The 22,589-nt window shown below is 36.2% G+C and overlaps 1 protein-coding gene and 1 pseudogene across 11 annotated transcripts in view; one reads left to right on the top strand and one right to left on the bottom strand.

Moving 5' to 3' along the window:
• Positions 1–22,589, bottom strand: part of PRRC2C (proline rich coiled-coil 2C) — a 94,623-nt gene that overhangs the window by 53,902 nt on the left and 18,132 nt on the right. For 7 of the 11 annotated variants that reach the window (XM_069480215.1, XM_069480223.1, XM_069480218.1 and 4 more), the window contains exons 2-11: positions 16,481–16,646; positions 15,358–15,535; positions 13,735–13,844; positions 12,513–12,638; positions 10,379–10,602; positions 7,454–7,536; positions 6,436–6,569; positions 6,268–6,355; positions 4,681–4,825; positions 3,177–3,230 (exon numbers count right to left, since the gene is read on the bottom strand). In XM_069480215.1, the coding sequence (XP_069336316.1) occupies positions 3,177–3,230; positions 4,681–4,825; positions 6,268–6,355; positions 6,436–6,569; positions 7,454–7,536; positions 10,379–10,602; positions 12,513–12,638; positions 13,735–13,844; positions 15,358–15,535; positions 16,481–16,592 (1,254 nt within the window). In that variant the 5' untranslated portion in view covers positions 16,593–16,646. The remainder of the gene's footprint in view (positions 1–3,176; positions 3,231–4,680; positions 4,826–6,267; positions 6,356–6,435; positions 6,570–7,453; positions 7,537–10,378; positions 10,603–12,512; positions 12,639–13,734; positions 13,845–15,357; positions 15,536–16,480; positions 16,647–22,589) is intronic. The other 4 variants (XM_069480217.1, XM_069480221.1, XM_069480225.1 and 1 more) reach the window with 2 other exon arrangements.
• Positions 10,911–11,009, top strand: LOC138391095 (U6 spliceosomal RNA; annotated as a pseudogene).

Genomic DNA, 22,589 nt, shown 5'->3' with positions numbered 1-22,589 from the left:
AGAAATTTTCTGGACAACTAAAAATATATATAGAAAAAAAATCAGCCGGGCATGGTGGTGCATGCCTGTAGTCCCAGCTACTTGGGAGGCTGAGGCAGAAGGATCGCTTGAGCCCAGGAGTTTGAGGTGGCTGTGAACTGCCCGGGCAACAGAGCGAGACTCTGTCTCAAAAAATACCCAAAATGATGGCACATGGTCCCTGAGAAAATTAAGGTACAGCTACAGGGAAAAAGCAGAGAACCAAAGAAGCAAGTGAAGAAGATGGAAGCAGTGCTTCTAACGACACTCAAGGAAGAAATTCCTACAAATCAGCCTGGGTAGAGAGAGTTCTATCTTTAGGATGAAAGATCCAGAAAACATCTCTAGAACCCACAGTGAAGAGTGGGAGGAACACATGAGCAATCCAAGTTTCAATGATTGAATTTTCATTAATGTGTTAAAAAACAATGACTACAAGGTTTAAAATCACTACCAGCAACTATGCAAAACTAAGCAGAATGAAAAAAAGCACATAAAGGGCTGAAACATAAAGGAGGTAAAAATAATGTTTTTGAAACATACTAATTTTAAAAGATACTAGGGTGAAGAAACCTTAAAAGCTATATGTTACTCAGTCAAAATCTTGACAAAAGTTAAAGCAATCGTCCAATGAATACATCTGACTAAATGGTTTTAATAATGAATGCAGACTATCATTTACCAAGAGTGCTGTCTTATGCAAACCACTATATCTCTCTGGTGATGAATTTCTTTATCTACAACCCAAAAACAAGCTGAAAAACCAAAATATACAAAAATACCTAATTTATGCAGTAAACTCAGAGTAAACATTTTTCTAAAGCAACTGCACTGAAGTATAATTTACACGAAATGTGATACATATATTTGAAGAGTATAGTTTGGACAAATGATACACCTGTGTACCCACTGGTCCAATTAAGACATAGATTCATCAATGATTGATGTCACTTCAATCATCACTCCGCTGCCCCCTCCTACCTGTGACCCTAAACATCCCTATCCCTGAGCTTGAGTAATTGTGCTTGCCCTAAAATTTCATATAAATAGATACATAAAGTTACATTCTCTTTTGTGCTAGGTTCTTCTGCTCAGTGTAATGGTTTTGATGTTATTATGTGTATTAGTAGTTTGCTCCATTTTACTGCTGGATGGTATTCCATTACAGGCACATCATTTCACCAATGATGGACATGTGGGTTGCTTCCAGTTTTTTAAACTATGAATAAAACATTTATGATCATCAATGCATAGGTCTCTGTGTAAACGTATGTTTTCATTTCTCTCACATAAGCAGCCAAGAGTGGAACTCCCAAGTCATACGGTAAATATATGCTTCATTTATAAGACACTGCCAAACTGTTTTCCAAAGTGGTTATAAGGTTTCACAATGTATAAGGGTGCCAGGTGCTATACAGCCTTGCAAACACATGGTGTCAACAGTCTTTTTAATTTTGGGTGCGTAGCAAAATCTCAGTGTGGTTTTAACTTGCATTTCCCTAGTGAATAAAGATACTGGGCCGGGCGCGGTGGCTCACGCCTGTAATCCTAGCACTCTGGGAGGCCGAGGCGGGTGGATCGCTCAAGGTCAGGAGTTCGAGACCAGCCTGAGCGAGACCCCGTCTCTACTAAAAATAGAAAGACATTATATGGTCAACTAAAAATCTATATAGAAAAAATTAGCCGGGCATGGTGGCGCATGCCTGTAGTCCCAGCTACTCGGGAGGCTGAGGCAGTAGGATCGATTAAGCCGAGGAGTCTGAGGTTGCTGTGAGCTAAGCTGACGCCACGGCACTCACTCTAGCCTGGGCAACAAAGTGAGACTCTGTCTCAACAAAAAAAAAAAAAAAAAAAAAAAAAAAAGATACTGAACATCTTTCCAAGTGCTTACAGGCCATTTGTGTATTTTCTTTTGTAAAGTAAATGTTCAAATTATTTTGTTGGGCTATTTTTCATGTTATTGAGTTATAAGGTTTTGGGTTTTTTTAAGATAGCCCAGACACAAGTCCTTTGTCAGATCTATTAGGAATATTTTTTCTGTGACATATCTTTGTTTTGGGGACATGTTTTTCAAACTCCAATTGACCAATTTCTCTTCTTTTTTAAATCATGCTCAAGGTCATAGATAAGAAATCTTTGTCAGTCCCAAGTTCATAAAGACTTATCTTTTATATTTTCTTCTAGATGTTTTGGTTTTACCTTCTAAAGACTCTTTCTCAAAAAAAAAAAAAAAGGAGGGGGGATCTACTGAAATATAACAGTTGGTAGCAAGTAATCAGTGCATTACTGCTAGGTAATTGAAAGGTATAGTGGGAGATGAAAGCATGTCTACAGAGGGTTAATGAGAGAATGAACAGCAAAAGTCAGTAAGTATAAATAGTTCACTAAAAGAAGTTTGCTGTGATGGAGAACAGAAATAGGGTAGACACTAAAGGGGGATGGAAGGTGGGGTAGGGTGGTGTTAAGGGAGCGGTTTTTGTGGAGTTTATTGGTTGTAAAAGTATGTCCTTACTAGCACGGACAACAAGAAGGAAATCAAAGTATATGGGCACTAAAATGAGGAAAACAGTTTTATCTCCCAAGTACTTCTTATTTCCTTAGTGAAATGTGAAGCATACTTATCAGCTGAGAATGAAGATGGAAAAGAAGAGTAAGAAACCCAAGAACCGGCCGGGCGCGGTGGCTCACGCCTGTAATCCTAGCACTCTGGGAGGCCGAGGCGGGTGGATCGCTCGAGGTCAGGAGTTCGAGACCAGCCTGAGCAAGAGTGAGACCCCCGTCTCTACTAAAAATAGAAAGAAATTATATGGACAACTAAAATATATATACAAAAAAATTAGCCGGGCATGGTGGCACATGCCTGTAGTCCCAGCTACTTGAGAGGCTGAGGCAGTAGGATCGCTTAAGCCCAGGAGTTTGAGATTGCTGTGAGCTAGACTGATGCCACGGCACTCACTCTAGCCCGGGCAACAGAGTGAGACTCTGTCTCAAAAAAAAAAAAAAAAAAAAAAAAGAAAAAAAAGAAACCCAAGAACCACAAGGTAAAAAGGTGATAATTAGTTCATAGAAATTATAAATAAAAATATTTGGCCCCTTTCTATAAAAAAAAAGTCAAATAAAACATATACACCATAAACCAGCATTCAGTTAAAATTTACCTGCTGTGCCAACAACTTTGGAGGTGGTGGCAGGTGTGAAGATGGTCCACGTTCCTATATAAGGAAGCATTGTTTAGAAACAAAAAAAAATCAGGTAAGAATCAGATATCTATTGGAAATATTTCTGAATGTATTGATTTTCTCAATGAGACTGCAAGAATGCTAAAAATAAACCATCTTTCTCCATTTCTCTTAATAAAAGCATATCACTCTCTGCAAAACTACTTTCTATAGAATCACTCTGCCATTTCCATAAGGTCAGAATTTCCAATGCATTTTGCAATCAGTAGAATTTTAGTGTAGCAATTCTGGAATTCTGACCCAGGAAACCTGGCTGGGGAGAGGTGTACCTCCAATTACTAAATTTTATTTATGTAAGCACAATTCTTTTCCTGGAATTTTTTCTTAATGGTAAGCTAAAAATATGAGATTTATTAAAGAAGAAAAAAGAAACATCTAAAACACATTGGAGGCCAAGGCAGGAGGATTGCTTGAGGCCAGTAGTTTGAGACCAGCCTCGGCAACATAGCAAGACCCTGTCTTAAAAAAAAAAAAAATTTTAGCCCGGTGAGGTGGGACACACCTGTAGTCCCAGCTGCTCAAGAGGCTCAGGTGGGAGGAACTACTTAGTATTTCTTCAATGTGCCACACTTTCTTATATTTCTCTACTCTGTACACGTTCCCACTGCTTGGAATAGCTCTCTTCCTTTTATTTACTGGCTAATTCCTGCTTCTTTAAAAATTAGCTCAAGTACTAAGTCTCTAAGAACTCACTATGTGCCCTCTATACAACACTTAGCACACTGTATGGCAACTGATGCTTACTAGCATTTTTTTTTCCTTTCAAAGAGATTGTTACCTACCTCCTTTTAGCTCTCTGAAAGGACAAACTCTTCCATTTGTTTTGTATGAATTCAACAAACACACGCTGACTATACTCTGATTCCTTAATACAGAGTTAAGTGGGCTCTCTTGAAAACAGCCCTTTTTTATTCCCAGTTCATAATGCAGCTCTTGCTACCATTTACCATCTCAGAAGTGGATCAAGTAAATCTGTTGCCCACATATTTCTCTTCTTTCACAATGTTCTTTAAAATGATTCAGACTGCTTAGTTGTCCCCACTCACTATGTGTGATTTCCCTACACAGACAGTGTGCTATTACATGCACAAAGACTGACTAGTATTTATAAAATATTCAGTTAACCATAAAGCACACACTTCAGAAATGTTTCTTTTATTTTGGAAAAACAAGTTTATTCCTCTACTCTGCTATGTCATAAAGGGAAAAGAAGGTAAAACCGTTTTTCTTGATAGTTTTTTCCCTGATTATTTTAGTTACTATACTGATAAGTCCTATTAATTTACAATCAATATTATGATGTAGATCCAGGGCTATTAAAAAAAAATACACAATTCCCTTTCCTGAGCCCCCTTCTAACTGTAAGATTAATTCATCCATAGTGTGTACCAAAATGACAAGACCGCCCTTGAGTCCAACAAACCTGATTAAATGAAGGCCCTTTCCCATAGGGACCTTTTGTTACTGGTGCCTGGGCAGATATTTGAGACGATGATTTAGTGTTGCAAACTTCATCTGCTTCTTTTCGGTTTTCAGTGTTTTCAGAGGCTTTGGAAACTTGATCGTCACTGAGGAATCAAAATGCAGAAGAAATAATAAAAGTACAGTGGACAGACTGTATTTTAAGTAAATGTACTATCTCTCCATATATTTAAAAAAAAACTTACTCCTGTATGATTTCAGGGGAAAAAAATGTATCAGGCAATGAGATGGGTTTGTGACCTATTGTTGCTAATTTGTTCATTCAATAAATATATACTATGTATCTATAATGAGTTCGGAACTGGGTTTATCCAGGTTATCACAAGGCATATAGTATAATACAGTAGTTATCAAATCTAGACATTCACATTTGACACAAAACCTCGCAAAGAAATATAACCCTATCATTTTCTATTTCCTCCACCCAAGAAGTCTAATCTAGATTCAAGTGAGTAATACTGGAAATATTATTTAGCTGCATTCTAATTTATTCTGATATAATAAAAAAGACAAATTAAACTACAGTATGTTTAAAAGATGCAACAAATCGAAGGCATCTCACAAATGATTGTGAAACTGCAGTGTACTATGTCACAATGCAGAGCTGAGAAATTACACCAATATGTGCATAAAAACTTCTATGTATTTTAAAAGCTCGACTTTTTTGCTAATGACCCATATATTCCTGACTGATGCCCACATATCCAAGAAGGAAAGAGATAAAAAGCTCCCATTTTCCAAGGCCCTAATGCTGTTTGCTAAATTAAAAAAATAAATAAATAAAATAAATAAATAAATAAATCAAAGACTTGAAGAAGCTGTGGTAACCCAAGGAATTATTCTCCAATTTGTAAATATGCATTGGGTCAAGCAAGTAATGGTTTAAAATGGCCTGATACTGATTCTCAACATATCTCCAATTAGATGGCAAGTATCTCAATATCTTTTTTTAATGTACTTTCTTAAGAAAGATAAAATCTTAATTCCTTGCTTAGCTGTACTGTATTAATTTGACTCATTAATCAGCCTCCTACTCAGTAAAACTTCTTAGAGAATAGAGAAATTCTATAAACAAGGAACAAATGTCTATTAATAATTCTCTGCAGGGCCGGGCGCGGTGGCTCACGCCTGTAATCCTAGCACTCTGGGAGGCCGAGGCGGGTGGATCGCTCAAGGTCAGGAGTTCGAGACCAGCCTGAGCGAGACCCCGTCTCTACTAAAAATAGAAAGACATTATATGGACAACTAAAAAAATCTATATAGAAAAAATTAGCCGGGCATAGTGGCGCATGCCTGTAGTCCCAGCTACTCGGGAGGCTGAGGCAGTAGGATCGCTTAAGCCGAGGAGTCTGAGGTTGCTGTGAGCTAAGCTGACGCCACGGCACTCACTCTAGCCTGGGCAACAGAGTGAGACTCTGTCTCAACAAAAAAAAAAAAAAAAAAAAAAAAAAAAAAATAATTCTCTGCATAATGTTATATAATAACAATTTCATACTGCATTAGTAAAAAAGATATCAAAACAACTTACCCACTATTCTCTTTAGGACTACTACTTCCTTGCTCATCATCATCACTGAAATTCAGCTGTTCTGTATAGTCTACTTCCATCTGAGCACCTATTAAATTAAGGAAAATTCAGACTAACTGCTTAAAAGCATCTAACAATTTAAAGTACTTAACTAGTTTTGCCTCTTACCTGCCCAACCTTCATCAGCTTCAGCATCTAAGTTATCAAATTTATCAAGCTCCTTCAGTTCCGATGCACTAAGGATGGATGGGCGTTCAGGCTCTGAGGCCCACGAAGGAGGTGGGCCCCTTCCTCGAAGGCCTCTAAGGAAGGGGAGGTCAAGGTGGGAAAAGACAAAGTTTTAATGATACTAAATTAGGAGAGTATTAAAAGATTGGAATTTAGTTCATTTCAATTCAACATTAGTGTTTTGTATGCCCAGATATACAAAATGTCTTGCACTGACCTGTGCATGAAAAAATTAATGCTAATACATAATTACAGGACAATGCACAATATAAATATTCATATTTAATAGATGACAGGGTTTTTCAAAGAATTAGCAAAGATTTAAAATAAAACAGACATATGCTAAAGAATAATAGAAAATAAGCAATGCAAATATAAATGAATTTTCTCTATATGCACATGAAAATTATTTGTGTGAGGTTTTGGGAGAAAAAGGTATCAATGAATGAGATGGGTTTGTGACCTAGTGTTGATACAGCCCTGGATCTATATAAATAATTTTTATTGCATATTAACAGAAATTATCAATATAACTAAAATTATCAAGTAAAAACTAAAGTTTTACCTTTTTTCCCTTTGTGATAAGCCCAGTTTTATGCTCAAAACTAATCTCAAAATATATAATCCTAAGAAAAACCATCATTCAAGAGGATGCTCAAGTCTCACACTGAGTGAGAGTGAAAGAGAGCTCGAGGCATCACTAATATGGAAGGAGGAAGAAACAAATGTCATCAATTTTAGGGCTATGATTTTCAGATTTTAGAATTTTATGTCAAATCAAATTTTTAAAGGAATAGAGTATTTTTGTTCTGTCTTATAAGAGCCAGTTATTTAATGGCAATTGTACTGTGAGGACAGAAAAATGATCAATTTTTCTATTACCACAATACATTCAACCTTCAGAAAATCTTAATGAGCATTATATTCCTTGCAGAGGTTAATCATTTATTAGTCTTACTTGTTTGTTTCAGATAAAGAAGGTGGAAATCTCATGGGACCATGTAGAGGAGGATATGCCATCCTTGGATACTGCTGAAACATCTGAATGAAGGGAACAAAAAAATTTCAGTAAATTTAGCAACTCAGTTATAAAACAACAACAAAAGAATCAATCTGATGAGGCCTAGGTCTGAAATTAAGATTTATAGAAAGTATAATTAAAATGAACAGTGCCATTAATAATCAATTTTATCTGCTAGCATAGATCATTCACCCTCAGTAACAAGCCATGTGCAAGACCACTGCCTCCACCAAGTCTTTACAAATAGAGGTAATAACTAGGGCACATGATATGAAGAACTTCTGTCTCTCATTAACAAAATTACATAAAACAGATTGTGGGTATTGACAACATACATACACACATGCACCCCAGAAAACTGCAAAGCCTCAATCAAGTGGGACACTAGAAAGGCAAAATAATGTGAGCCTTCATCCTAAAGCAGGAGTAGACTAATTGGAGGTAGGTTTGTTGATAAAGAGGGACTCAGCTCAGATAAGTTAATGAATAGTCCACAACCCAAGGGAGTAAGGGAGGAGGAGAGCTACTTAGAGATTTTCTATGGATAGGTGTATTCTCAATCAAGTTACTGAACAAAGAATTGTAAACTGAGGCCCAAGCAGGTCAAGATGACGCTCTCTGTGGAAATTTGGCTTTGAGAAGTTAAACTCAGAAGAAGACATCAGATAGATTATGTAGACAAAGAACATCAAGGGGCCGGGCGCAGTGGCTCACATCTGTAATCCTAGCACTCTGGGAGGCCGAGGCGGGAGGTTCACTCGAGGTCAGGAGTTTGAGACCAGCCTGAGCAAGAGCGAGACCCCATCTCTACTAAAAATAGAAAGAAATTATATGGACAGCTAAAAATATATATAGAAAAAAAAATTAGCCGGGCATGGTGGCACATGCCTGTAGTCCCAGCTACTTGGGAGGCTGAGGCAGGAGGATTGCTTGAGCTCAGGAGTTTGAGGTTGCTGTGAGCTAGGCTGATGCCCCGGCACTCTAGCTAGGGCAAAAGAGCAAGACCCTGTCTCAAAAAAAAACAAAAAAAAAACAAGAACATCAAGGGATTCATTCTATGATTTGGAAAGAAAGAAGTGTCAAAGAGTACTTGGTCATTTATTATTTGCTCATATCCAGGTCAAATTATGTAAATAATATGAAATTGTATTACTTGACATTAAACACATAATTTGTATCTTGAAAAAACAAGATTAGGTTTTCAAAAAAAAAAGGCTGTGTTATATAAGAAAATTACCTTACACTTGCAAAAAGGCAATGTCTATATGATTGTGCTATCTTAAAGAAGAAATTTCTCCTAAATAGGGTTGAAGCAAAGTTAATTAAGTTAAGCAACAGCTGAAACTCAGCTGGGGAAGCTATTTGTTTGGGGAATACTCTGGAGAATTTCCAGTTGCATCACACTTCTATACTGAAGTTAGTAAATACACTATTGGAGGCAAATCTTCATAGGTAAAGTTGGGTTAGATCCTTTTGATCATTCAGACATAAAGATTAATTTCATGTGATTTTTAATGCTTAAATTTTGGCATTTGCCACAAAATTAACTGTAGAAACAATCTTTAAATTCTCAGTATATAGAGTAGTGGTTTTAAAATGTTTTTGTTTTTGTTAATTAGTGGAATACTTTGTTCAAATAAAATCCGTCAACGAAATTGGGAATGAAGCCTACTAGGTCTTCCTTCTCCGTCCTGCCTTACCCCCAAACTTGGAAGTTCCAGGGCCTTTGGAAGTATAATTTGAAAATTATTAGGAGAAAAGTTATTGGTTATGAATAATTTTTAAGGCTAAGTCAGTATATAATATCTTTATCATATGCCCAAACTTCCTTTTAGAAAATATTTAACAAGCAATGGTATTTAACCATTTATTTCCATTACTCTAGAATTGTTAAAAAAAAAAAAAATACAATGAAGGACTAGAAAATGTGATGGATATTTAGAACTTGAATACTTAGGAGTTAAACCACAAACTAAATAAATATGATCTAGATTTTTCCTCCCTATGAGAGTAATGGGTCTTCTGAAAACTAAAGGTATTTACTCAGGCACATGTGTGTAACTGCACAGTAGACTGATAGCAAACAAAAGAATGAGGGTACCGAATCTCAGTTTATAGAAAATGCAGGGGTTAGAAGTTTACATTAAATGGAACTGCAAAGATGGAATCAACAAAATCTAGACTCTGAGAAACCTCACAGGTTAACAAATAAATTGTAACAGATAAAGTCCAAAGAAAAGAGATGGAAGTACCTCTAGGTAACAAGATTCTTAGGACAAATCTGAACCAAACTCAAGGCATGGTAATTGCCTGGGTCCTAATTATGAGATATTCAGAGAAACTGAAATACTGACGTGACAGTTGAGAACATTAGGAAATTAGTTTTCTTTTTAGGTGTGACAACGGCACTATGAATTTTTCCCCAAGTCTTTATCTCTTAAAATACAACTTAAAATATTTACAGATGAAATGATATATCTTAGATTTACTTTAGTAATCCAAAGGGGTGGGGAAAGAGGCAGATTCACTGTATTATATTTTTGTAGATGTTTAAAATTTTCTATAATAAAAAGTTAAAACAATTAATAACAAGTGGGTCTATCCATAGGTCTAATAATTATTTTCAGGAAACACTGAATGTAATGTGATAAGAAAACATCTATAATCCCTATTAATGATAAAAACACAAGTACTGTTGATACTCCTCATTCATTTCCTATAGTCATAATTTAAAAAAACATTAATTTTTATTTAGATGTTAATGAAAATAAAGACCTAAACTTTTCCCCATTCCAATCCTCTTCTTGGTCCCCAGATCAAAAACCTCATTATTTGACTGCTTGTTCACTGAACAACACTCACATAAGGAGGCATCATAGCTCTATACTGGGAAGCAAGGGCAGTCTGTTGTCCATTCAGTTTCGCCTGTGGAGGACCACAGGCTATCCTCTTTTCCACTACTTTGAGGATATCATTTTGCTCTGATGTTCCAGCTGTGTTTTCATCCTGGCCAGGGAGCTTTTCATCTTGATCAGATGAAGAAGGTGAGCCAGCAGACTTACCACCATCTCTCCAACAAGCAACATCTGGTACAAAGAAAGAAGAAAGAAAAAAGAAAAAAAAAAGTCTGAAAACGGAAACAAGTGAAAACAAATGAGGCACATTTCAAAAAAATATAAGCAAGCAAGCACAGTGAAAGAGCAAATAAAGTCTAATCTAGGCCCTAACAATGTTTTTAAGGTGTTCAGATAGTCTAGAGTAGAGGCTTCCAAAGCAGAGAGATATACTTTCAGAGGGTGCCACTACAAGCAAATACTGGGGTGGGAGGAAAATATTAGAGCTTCTCCATGAAACTTCACTAATATTTTATAGAAAGATTAAAATCACTGTTCTCGTGCTCGGCAGCACATATACTAAAATTGGAACGATACAGAGATTAGCACGGACCCTGTGCAAGGATGACACAATTTTAAATTTTAAAGAAACAATAAAACAAAATAAAATAAAATCACTGTTCTCATGTGATCCATGTCAGATGGTCATGTTTCAGGCTAAGATACACCTGAGGTTTCCTGAGGGAAGGAAAGTCAGAGTTGTACAACCTAGAAGGGTTGACAGTGATGCTTTCATCTGTTTGCTTTCAGTTTATTCTTGCTAATTACATACATCCAGGTGAGCCAATTTACTGACATTGTCTGGTTCAACTACACTTAACCAAATAAAACAGCAAAGTGGTTTTGTGAGGAACCTTGTGTAACCAACCAGTCTCCAAGAAGGCCTGAATGGTCTCAACCTCCTGGTATTCACACCCAGTATACTCCCTTCTCAAACAGTGTACCAGGGTTGGTCTGTGAAACCTGTAGAATACAGCAGAAGTGCTAGCATGTCCCTTTCAGGATTAGTTATGAAAGACTGGAGGTTGTGTCTTGGGTGGGGGAATATTTATCTGTCTTCTTATCACTTACTCTAGGGAAGCCATGTAATTAGCAGCCTCACCGAGAGGCTAACATACTAAAAAGAGCAAATAGCTCTACATAAATGAGTTTGGAAGTACAGCCTTAATTAAGTCAGCCTCAGATGACAGCTTCATTGCAGCCTTGTGAGAAAGTCACTTAGCCAGAACCCCCAGCTAAGCTGATCTTGGATTCGTGGCCCTCAGATACTGTGAGGGATCATAAGCACTGTTTCAGTTTGTTGCTTTACGTTGTCAAATTTGTTATGCAGCAATAAATAACTGCTGAAAATTCAACCGAACAAGAAAATAGCACAGCTGACACATATATTCTTAAAATGAACTCACCAACGACATTAAGATGATTAAAAAATAAAGATGATTTAGATTTGTTCAGATCTGAAATGAACCCCCCAAAATGTGAAATGTGTCAGATTATTAGAAATATACATTTGTAAACAAACATGGTCAGAAGAATCTCCCCATGTGTATAGGATCCTTTAAGATATTTGGTAATGACAATATGAAACTATAACTATTAATAAGACATTTTAAGAACAAAATTTTATGCTCTGTTAATTTTAGCTTTATAATGTACATAAAGTATCCCTCACTATCCAGAATGACTTGTTTCCTCAGTTTGAGTTCAGAAAGCAAGGAATTACTGAATATTAATATAGTAATTAATAAATGTATATGGTTTACAAAGTTATATATTGGGGAGGTTTGCTCTAAAACTTTTACCACTGTGACAAAGCTCAGATATTAATATACATAAGACACTTGGGCATCTTGTTCAAATGCAGATTTTGATTTAGAAGGTTGGATGTTAGGCCTAAGAGTACACATCTCTAACAAGTTTTCAAGTTATAGTGATACGGCTGGTGCAAAAAGCACACTTGAATATTAATAGCAAGCAACTATAATATTAGTCTGCTTTTTCAAACTAGGCATATATAAAATAGCATGCAGGAGGTTAAATCACAAGATAAATCACAAATATGATCTCGTTCTGTGCTTTTATTAAAGAGAAAGTACTCTTACTTGGTGGGCGTAAGCTGGGTCCAGGTCCATAGTTGTCATCACTTGTTTCCTTTTCTTTTTTTTCCTGATCCCCAGCTGCCTGCAGGCTGGGAAATTCTTGCTGAAACTGACTATTCACCTGGATTCCTACAGATTAAAAAAAAAAAAAAAACACACACACATGAAAAGTAACTTTTATACTGAAAATAATTCAAATAACCCTCCCAGGACAGAGCTCTCTGACTCTTTCTGATAAATCATTCCACATTTCAATGATGACTATTCATAGTCATAAAACTTTTAAATTTATCTACAATTCTTTGAAAAGTTAATGAACAGCCATGAGGAGATAAAAAATCTAAGGAAGGAATCTTCCACATACCATTCCAGAAGACTCATTTAAGATGATCAGGCAAGTGAGGAGAGTTTCTCTTTTATTATGACGCCTTACATTTTCAATATACGTCAAATTCCTTTGCTAAAACTTCTAAGAATTACTTCAAATCTTATTAGTGAAACAGAATTTTATTAATGAAGTTTGCAAGTATCAACATGAGACTAAAATGCCACCATTTAATTTACTGCTTTCATTTAATTTACCAGAGATAGTGATAGCACCTCATTGTTCACCTATTCACCTATCTACCTATTTTTATACTTCTATAAATTAAAAGAAATTTTATTAGGTTGAGGGCCTCAATTCCTTCTTCCATAGAATGTTTTATAGATAGTTCCTGTTTTGCAAATGGGAAAATTAATTCTGTTGGGGATTCTATCATTCCTTGGGGGAGTGGGGATGTTATAGATATTGTGCTTTACGGTTAATCTCCAGTTCTTTTTCCACCAGGAAATTGTGACAACATGTTTGAAACAGGAGAGGTTGGGGGCATAGTTGGAGGTGAATATGGTTTCTAGCAATCTATGCAATGTCTAGGTGCTTTTTGTGTCTCAAAGAGCTGAAGATACAGCTTTTGTCCAGACATGTAGTGGTAAAGATAAAATAATGTGGAGCAGAGGCTATCTTAAAGACTCCCCTTTTAAGTACTATCATTGATTCATACATGGCTCTTGATGCTGTAATTTGGCTAGCCCAAGAGATTTTTAAAAGATCACTTTTTCAGGCTTGAGTATTTCCTTTGAAATGCTCTTTCTGCCTCTACCAAAACCGTCTACCTCTTATCTCCTGCATGGCTGCTCAGTAACTATCAAGCCTAACTAGTTTCTCCAGCTAATGTCCACTTACCATCTCCTTGCCCACCTTGCTTGTTACTGGCCCATGATTTGGGAGCAGGTGCTACTTCTGGGGGAGCTGCAACCCCAGGTTTTGGTTGTGCTGGTGGCACTTCTGGTGTTCTTTAAAAAAATACGAATCCATTATTTCAGATATTGTGTGTTTAAATAAAATAAAACAAATATATTTAAGGTACATTTGTGTAAAAATTACTTTGACTACATATTTACCCACTGATAAATCTACCATAAATGTTTTCCCTCTGCAACATTCCTTTAAATGAATTATGGTTCTTTTTGTCCCTTTCATCTCTGCCCTTGAGTAACTCAAGGAGATAACAGCATTGCTTATTTTCCATTTTGGTTAAAAAAAACAAAACAAACAAACAAACAAAAAAAAAAAACCAACCACAAACACTTATGACTAAACATAGTTGCCAAAAATCTGTTTTGAAGAAGTGAACATTTATCATTAGAAATAACAGTATATGCATACCTACAGTCTGGACTGGTAGAATTTGCTGGGGACTAAGGCTAAGCAAATGCTCCATCTGGCAATCAACAGGTTCACCACTGCACTTATTACTGTTATTCAAAGAAGCAACAGCAACCTACCTGGTCCATTCCCATGAGTAAAAGATATTTTAAAAGGGTGTATAGTTTTATTCAATCCCTGTAATGAGGTAGTGCTTTAAAATGAAAAAGTAGTTAAGAGACTCACAAAATGCAATATATTTGCTAGTACACTTAGCACTGTAACTGACTCATTACTAAACTAATTCTACTACAACTAAGAAGCAGAGAATAATAAGTCCTTGATAAACTTCTGCACAAAAGCCAGGCCTGGCTGTGTGTGCCTGTAGTCCCAACTACTTGGGAGGCTGAGGCGGAAAGATCGCTTCAGCCCAGGAGTTCAAGGCTGCAGTGCACTATGATCATGCCACTGCACTCCAGGCGGGGCGACAGAGAGAGTCCCTGTCTATATATATAAACTTCTGCACAAGTAGTCAAAACACAGGCAAAAAAAAAAAAAAAAAAAGTGCCAACGGTTTATTTCATTTTTTAAAATTACCACTGTTTGGTTTGGTCATTCAATTAACTAAGAGCCTGGCACAATCTTTGACACACAAAAGGCTGAGTATTTGTTGAAAGAATAATGATTAAGACAGCACAATTAATTTTGTCCTTGCTTTCTTGCTCTTTATTCAACAAATATTATTTGAGCACCTACAATGCATCAAGCACAGTTTCAATTCAAAGCTGGAGATATATGACGAATCAAGCGGATACACATCCTAAGCATCATGGAGTATAGGTAACAGACTCAATTCAAACATGTTAGAAAAAAAATGTCTGAGTTGGTGGTGCTGGGAGAGGAAGGAGCCTAATACAGGCTATGACATAAGCAAAGTTGTGATTAACAATTCTGGCATCTGTTCTACCTTGACAATTAGAAATACTGTCACTTGATCCACTCATGGAAAAAATTAATGGAAAGTTACTATACAGTCAAAGACTTTAAAGGGTAATGAAATAACTAATACATGTAGCACAACACTTAGCACCTAGCAAGTACTCAACTAAGTTCCCTACAAAGAAAGGGAAGGGTTTCAAACTTTAGTAGACTTTGACTCACTTTTCCTCTTCATGTTGCTCTTGTTTTGATGCCCACCCTGTGCCATCTTTAGGTACAATGTTCACATTAGGATCATTGCCTTTGTTTTCTGCTTTGAGACTTGGGAGGTTGGCAGGTGGAGGCATACGCCGTGAAATACCAACTTTTCCAAGACTCTGTAATCCATGTCGAGCTGCAACTAAAGATCAATAACATCAACTTTCTTAGAATATCTATTTTATTACACATTTTAATCTTCAAACAATAAGAAAAACAATAGGAATCAGTGGAATTCCTGAACAGTCATTCGTAGCATTTTAAAACAAGAATTTTTAAAGCAAGCAACACAGCTGCAACACAATTCAGCATAGAAATATTAAACAATCAAGCCATTAAACAGATGCTTTAAAAATTTCAACAATGCAACCCAATACACTGCAAAAAAACCACAACCTTGATAATATTGGTTTTGAAATTTTTTCAGGGAATGTTTCAAACTCAAAACTTAGAATGTTAGAGAATAAATATGTTGACTTTTATGTTCATAATGAATATTGCTAATGTGCTATACATGGTCCAGTTTTCACTGTATATACTGGGCTCAAGGTATCCAAGTTTGAAGAAAAAAAAAGAAAGAAAGAAATAAACAGAGGACTTCTACGATTAAAGAGATAGTAAGTACCCACTAATATATACCCCACCCTCATGCCTCTCATTCTCATTGACTGAGGTTCCCCTTTGGAGCCATACAGTTCTACTTATTTTCTGCTCACAACAAATAGGGAAAAATAAAAATACTTTTAAAGGGCTCTGTGAAAAATGTAAATTTTTTATTCTTTTTCCTTTTCTTTTGTTTTAAGAGACAAGCTCTCAACTTTGTTGCCCAGGCTGGTCTTAACTCCTGGGCTCAAGTGACCCCTCCCACCTCAGCCTCCCAAGTAGCTGGGATTATAGGCATGAGCTACTGTACCTTGCTCTAAATTTTCAATATAAGATATTTAATTCATACTCCCTGAAAAATGTGTGTATACATAAAAAGGCAAATGTAAATAGGGTTGCATTAACTTAGATTTGTCCTAGCTTCTAACAGCAGTATACCAAAACAAAACCATGAAAAACATAAATGTCGTCTGATTTTACTCACCTGTTGTTTTCTGAGTTTCTAATGATTTACCCTTGTAAGTATTAAATAAACTCAGTGTTGCATACTTTTTCCCATCCTTTGCTTTTGTGCTCTGGCCTGACTTCTCCGACATTTCGGTGGAAACTCATCGAGTCCAAAACCTCCTGCCACACCCCTTACAACCAGTCTTTAAGATGCACATAAGAAAGAAAAATAAGAAGGAAAATTTTAGAATTTATTAAGTGACTAAAAACTCAGTAAATTCAAATGTTCACAGAAATTCTGGGGAAAAAAAAACCCCTGAGAAATGAAGAAATCAATCAATAACTCATAATGATAATTTCATAGACCTCTTTATTATTGTCAAGCTCCAATAACAAATACACAAAAAATCATAATAAACTACCATCTACTTGACAAACATTTTATGGTTTATAACTGCTTAACTATAACATGGAGAATGAGGGTTATAATCAATGTTGAGATGAATAGTTCAAATATAATAAACCTATTGAGACTATTTAATAAAGACATTCAGTTTAATAGGCTTGAAATGACTGATATCATCAGCTTATGTGCATGGAATCCAAATGACTGGAGGACAACATCATTCCCCTATAAATTGCATACCTGTGTTTTCAGGCAATATGTGCCCACCAAATCTTTATTAAATTTAAGAGTTTAGAATAGAAAGAACATTGTATTTTCTTCTCATTCTGTAAAGGGTAGAACACTTCCTCATAACAAGGTACATAAAAATAACCTATTTCATGGCTATGGATTAAGTATTCAAGAAATGGTGTGCATTTTGTCCAGAACACATATGAAGCCCCTTTATATATGAGAAGTTGTTCGAAATAATTAGTATATTAACGAACATTCATATATAAACAAAGAGAATCTTCATCTTTGGAGCTAATGTACCCTAATCTTGGAGGTACACCCTAATCAAAGCTAGTCTATTAATAAATAGGAAGACAAGACACAAATTATCTCTCATATTATTTCCCTCCAATTTAATGAGGTTATATACATATCAACCTAGGGGATTTTTCTGAGGGGCCAGTGTGAGAGTAGGGGAGAAGGTAGTTATTATAATTCTACCATAGAAACTGTGAATAGCTAAAAAAAAAACATTGAGAACTGAATCATGAGAATTAAAGATGGTATACAATAGTTATTATCATGCAAAAAGTATTAAAGTGAAGCTTGTGTAGACTTTACCATTATAAAAATAATTTTATATATTGGTTTTACATTTGTTAATTAGAGAATAGGCACTACACATAGAGATGTCATTTTATATGCATTTGAAATGCTATGTTCAATGTTTGCATAGTCCCATAAAATTTATCAAGCATTCTCACATTTATTATCTCATTTCAGTCTTATGACCTTATGGTATAGTTAGTATCCCAGTTTCACATATGAAGATTAAACTAGACTGGATTTGAAACTAAGGCTTCTGGTTCAATCCATTACACTGTTCTGCCTTCTCCCATGTAACAGTGTGGATATCTGCTTAGCTTTCCAAATATACATTTACAATAAACCACCTTTCCTTGAGACAAACTGGAAAAGGACTCACCTGCAACCAAAAGAACTACACTGATACAGACACAATTTGGTATCATATGTAGAAGAATGCATACAATTAATTATGTCCCAAGAGTGTTAATAATGATGATGGTATGAAGAGATATACTCCCAAAATCCTGCTGGCCAACTTTCACCAGTATCATGGACAAAGATATAAGAAGAATATTCATTTACAGTGACAAAAGAGGGACCGTAAATATTCACTCTATGACAAAATTAAGATTCAAAGAGACATTCATCAGATGAGAAAAGACAACTAATTTATCAAGAAAAAGACAACTTGCTCTCAAGTTATTTAACACCTAAGAATCCTCAAATCTTGGACTTCTCTTAACATCAATCACTATTACTCAAGCAACACTCTTGGTGGAGACCTTTTTTGTACATCATCTCTAGAAAGCAATATCATGAGAAAAGAACTCGTTAAAATTGCTAGTATCAAATGTACAAGCCCACCCGTATCTACACTCATGTTTTCCTTCCTCCACCTATTGCTACAGTGGTTCTCAGCATCCTTTGGAAACTTGTTAGAAATGCAAATTATCAGCCCCCATCCCAGACCTACTGAATCAAACTTTAAGGGTGGGACCCAGCACTCTGCTTTATCAAGTTCTTCAGATTTGATTCTGAGACTTAAAAAATTTAAGACCTACTAACTTACTATAAAAAGATGCTTTCTAAGCAGTGATTCTCAACCCCTGCTATACATTAAAATTACCTTGAGATTTCAAATATACCAATATGGGGGTTGGAAGGGCAAGGCATCAATTCTTTTTATAAAGAAAGTTCTTCAGGTGATTTTAACGTATAAGTAGTTTTGAGAATCGCTGTAATAAAAGGAGTATCTTTCCTCCCATTCCATCCTCTAATGTCCTCCATACTGGCCCCACTTCCCTTCTCATCTCTGTAGGGAATCTCATCAACTCCTGTGGCTTCAGTTACTAACTGGTTATCTCTAGCGTAGCACTCTGTACTCCTGAGAAATGTAACCCACTGCCAGTAACATTTCTTCTTTGCTTTGAATAAAGTTTCAACTTTAACTAGAACAAAGGCATCCATTTCATAACAAGGCTTTAAGAAACAAGCCAAGCTGGGCACGGTGGCTCACACCTGTAATCCTAGCACTCTGGGAGGCCGAGGTGGGAAGATTGCTCGAGGTCAGGAGTTCCAGACCAGCCTGAGCAAAAGCGAGACCCAGTCTCTACTAAAAATAGAAAGAAATTATCTGGACAACTAAAAATATATACAGGAAGAAATTAGCCGGGCACGGTGGCGCATGCCTGTAGTCCCAGCTACTTGGGAGGCTGAGGTAGGAGGATTGCTTGAGCCCAGGAATTTGAGGTTGCTGTGAGCTAGGCTGATGCCACGGCACTCTAGCCAGAGCAAAAAGAGCAAGACTCTGTCTCAAAAAAAAAAAAAAGAAAGAAAAAGAAACAAGCCAATTAAACATTCTGTCCAGCACAAGAGTTAAACAGTAGTTAAAAAATTAAATTTAGAGTCAATGGAGAAAAGAAAAACATTTGGCAAAATGTATATGTTATAAGAACTCAACAAATTGAAGAAATACAAGAATTAAGGCTTTGAACTGACAATTCACTATAGACATAATACTAGTAAGCAAATGTATAAAAATATTCAATTTTACAATGAAACAAAAACTAATATAAGATAGCAGGTTCGGCTTGTGCATACTCTTAACGAAGGGAGAACACCACAACTATACACAATTTAACCACAAAGTTACAGACTATCTGATTTAATTCTAGCCATTACAGAACATTAGAGCTTAGAATTATAAAACAAATCTAAATCTCCCTATGTAATATCAAAACAATGAATACCCAATCTTTCTCAACAACACATCAAAAAGATTATACACTGACCAACTGTGATTTATCCCTAGGATACAAGGTTGGTTTAACATAAGCAAATCAATGTGATACATATTAACAGAATAAAAGATAAACACCAAATGATCACCTCAATAAACACAGAAAAAGCATAACATTCTTTCATGATAAAAACTCTCAACAAAATAGGTACAGAAGAAAAATTTCTCAACATAGTAAATGCCATTTACAAAAATCCCATAGGTAACATCATAATTAATGGAAAAACCGGAAAGCTTTTCCTCTAAGATCTTGAACAAGGCTAAGATGCCCACTCTCACCAGTTCTGTTTGACATACTATGGGGAAGCACCAGCAACAGCAACTAGACAAAGAACCAAAATAAAAGGCATTCATTTCGGAAAGGAAAAGGTAACATTATCCCTGTTTGCAGATGACATGATCCTATACATAGAAAATCCTAAATACGTCACCAAAAAACTATTAGAACTAACTAGTGAATTCAGTAAAGCAGGAGGATACAAGATCAATATAGAAAAATCAGTTATTATTTTTTTTCACCAATAATAATCTAGCTGAAAAAGAAATTAAGAAAACAGCCAGGCCTGGTGGTTCACACCTGTAATCCTAGCACTCTGGGAGGCCGAGGCAGAAGGTTTGCTTGAGCTCAAGAGTTCGACACTAGCCTGGGCAAGAGTGAGACCCCATCTTTACCAAAAAGAAGTTTTAAAAAAAAAACCCAGCTGGGCATTGCAGCACGCACCTGTAGTCCCTGCTACCCAGGAGGCTGGGGAGGCTGAGGCAGAAGGATTGCTTCAGCCTAGGAGCTGGAGGTTGCAGTGAGCTACAATGATGTCACTACACTCTACCCAGGGTGACAGAGTCAGACTCTGTCTCAATAAAAACAAACAAGGCAACTGAACACCCCTCCTCCCCACAACTCCCACCCCTTCATAAAAAATTAATATAAAAAGAAATTAAGAAAACAATCCTGTCAAAAATACTGGAGCATCAAAAATAAAGTACTTAGGAATAAATCTAACCAGGAAAGTGAAATATCTATACTCTGAAAACTGTAAAACGTTGATAAAAGAAATTGAAGGCACAAATGGAAAGATTTTTCACATTCATGGATTAGAAGAGTTAATATTTTTAAAATATCCATACTACCCAGAGCAATATACAGATTCAACGTAATCCCTACTGAAATTCCGATGTCACCAGTTTTTACGGGGAAAAAGAAATTCTAAAACTTGTATGGAACCATAGAAGACCCCCAAACAGACAAAATCACCTTGAGAAAGGAAAATAACGTTGGAAGTATCACACCTTATTTCAAATTATATCACAAAGCTAGTAATCAAAATAGTATGGTACTGGTATAAAAACACATAGATCAATGGAACAGAATAAAGAACCTAGAAGTAAACCCAAGAACATAATATGGTCAACTAGTTTTCAACAAGGCCATCAAGAAGACACAATGGGAAAGGATAGTCTATTCAATAAATGGTGCTAGGACAACTGCAAAAGAATGAGATCGGACTCCTATTTTATACCATACCCAAAAACCAACTTAATATGGATTAAAGACCTAAAAGTAAGACCTGAAACCATAAAATTTGTAAGACAGGGGAAAAGCTCCTTGACACTGGCTTTGGCAGTGACTTTTTGGATACCACATCAAAAGCTCATGCAACAAAAGCAAAAATAAATAGCTACATCAAACTAAAAAGCTTCTGTACAGCAATGGACACAATCAACAAAATGAAAAGGCAGCATATGATTAGGAGAAAATATTAAAGGGTTAATATCCAAACAATATAGAAAACTCACACAACTCAAGAGCAAAAAACCCTAAATGACCTATTTTAAAAATGGGTCTGAACAGACATTTTTCCAAAAAAGACCTAACAATGATCAGTATGTATAAGAAAAGGTGCTCAACATCACTATACATCAGGGAAATGCAAACCAAAACTATAATGAGATACGGCCTCACATCTGTTAGCTATTAACAAAAAGGCAAAAGATAATATAAGTGTTGGTGAGGGCATGCAGAAAAGTCAGCCGTCGTAAACAGTCACTGGGTATATAAATTAGAACAGCCATTATGGAACTAGTCCTCAAAAAATTAAAAATAGAGCTACTGAGCCTGGCATGTTCCTTTAGTCCCAGCTACTTGGGAGGTGCGGTGAAATCTCTTGAACCCAGGAGTTTGAGGTTGCAGTGCGCCATGACCATGCATGTGAATAGCCCTTGCATTCCAGCCTGGGCAACATAGCAAGACCCTGTCTCCTTAAAACAAAACAAAACCCTACCATATTGACCGTGCAATCTTTCTTCTGGGTATACACTCAAAGGAAATGAAATTAGCACCTTGTAGAGATATCTGCACTCCCATGTTCACTGCAATGCAACTCACAATAGCCCTATGGAAACAATCTAAGTGCCCACTGACAGATGAATTGATAAAGAAATTATGGTAAATATAAATAAAACAGAACAGTATTCAACCATAAAAAGAAAATTCTAGGCTGAGCACGGTGGCTCACATCTGTGATCCCAGCAGTTTGGGAGGCTGAGGCAGGAGAATCACTTTAGGCCAGGAGTTTAAGACCAGCTTGGGCAACGTGGTAAGACCCATTTTCTACAAAAAATAAAAATTAGCCAGGTGTGATG

This window comes from Eulemur rufifrons, chromosome 8 (assembly GCF_041146395.1).
Source record: "Eulemur rufifrons isolate Redbay chromosome 8, OSU_ERuf_1, whole genome shotgun sequence".
Lineage (NCBI taxonomy): Eukaryota > Metazoa > Chordata > Mammalia > Primates > Lemuridae > Eulemur > Eulemur rufifrons.
Note: the sequence above shows the minus strand (reverse complement) of the source record. Positions and strands in the feature narration are given on the sequence as shown.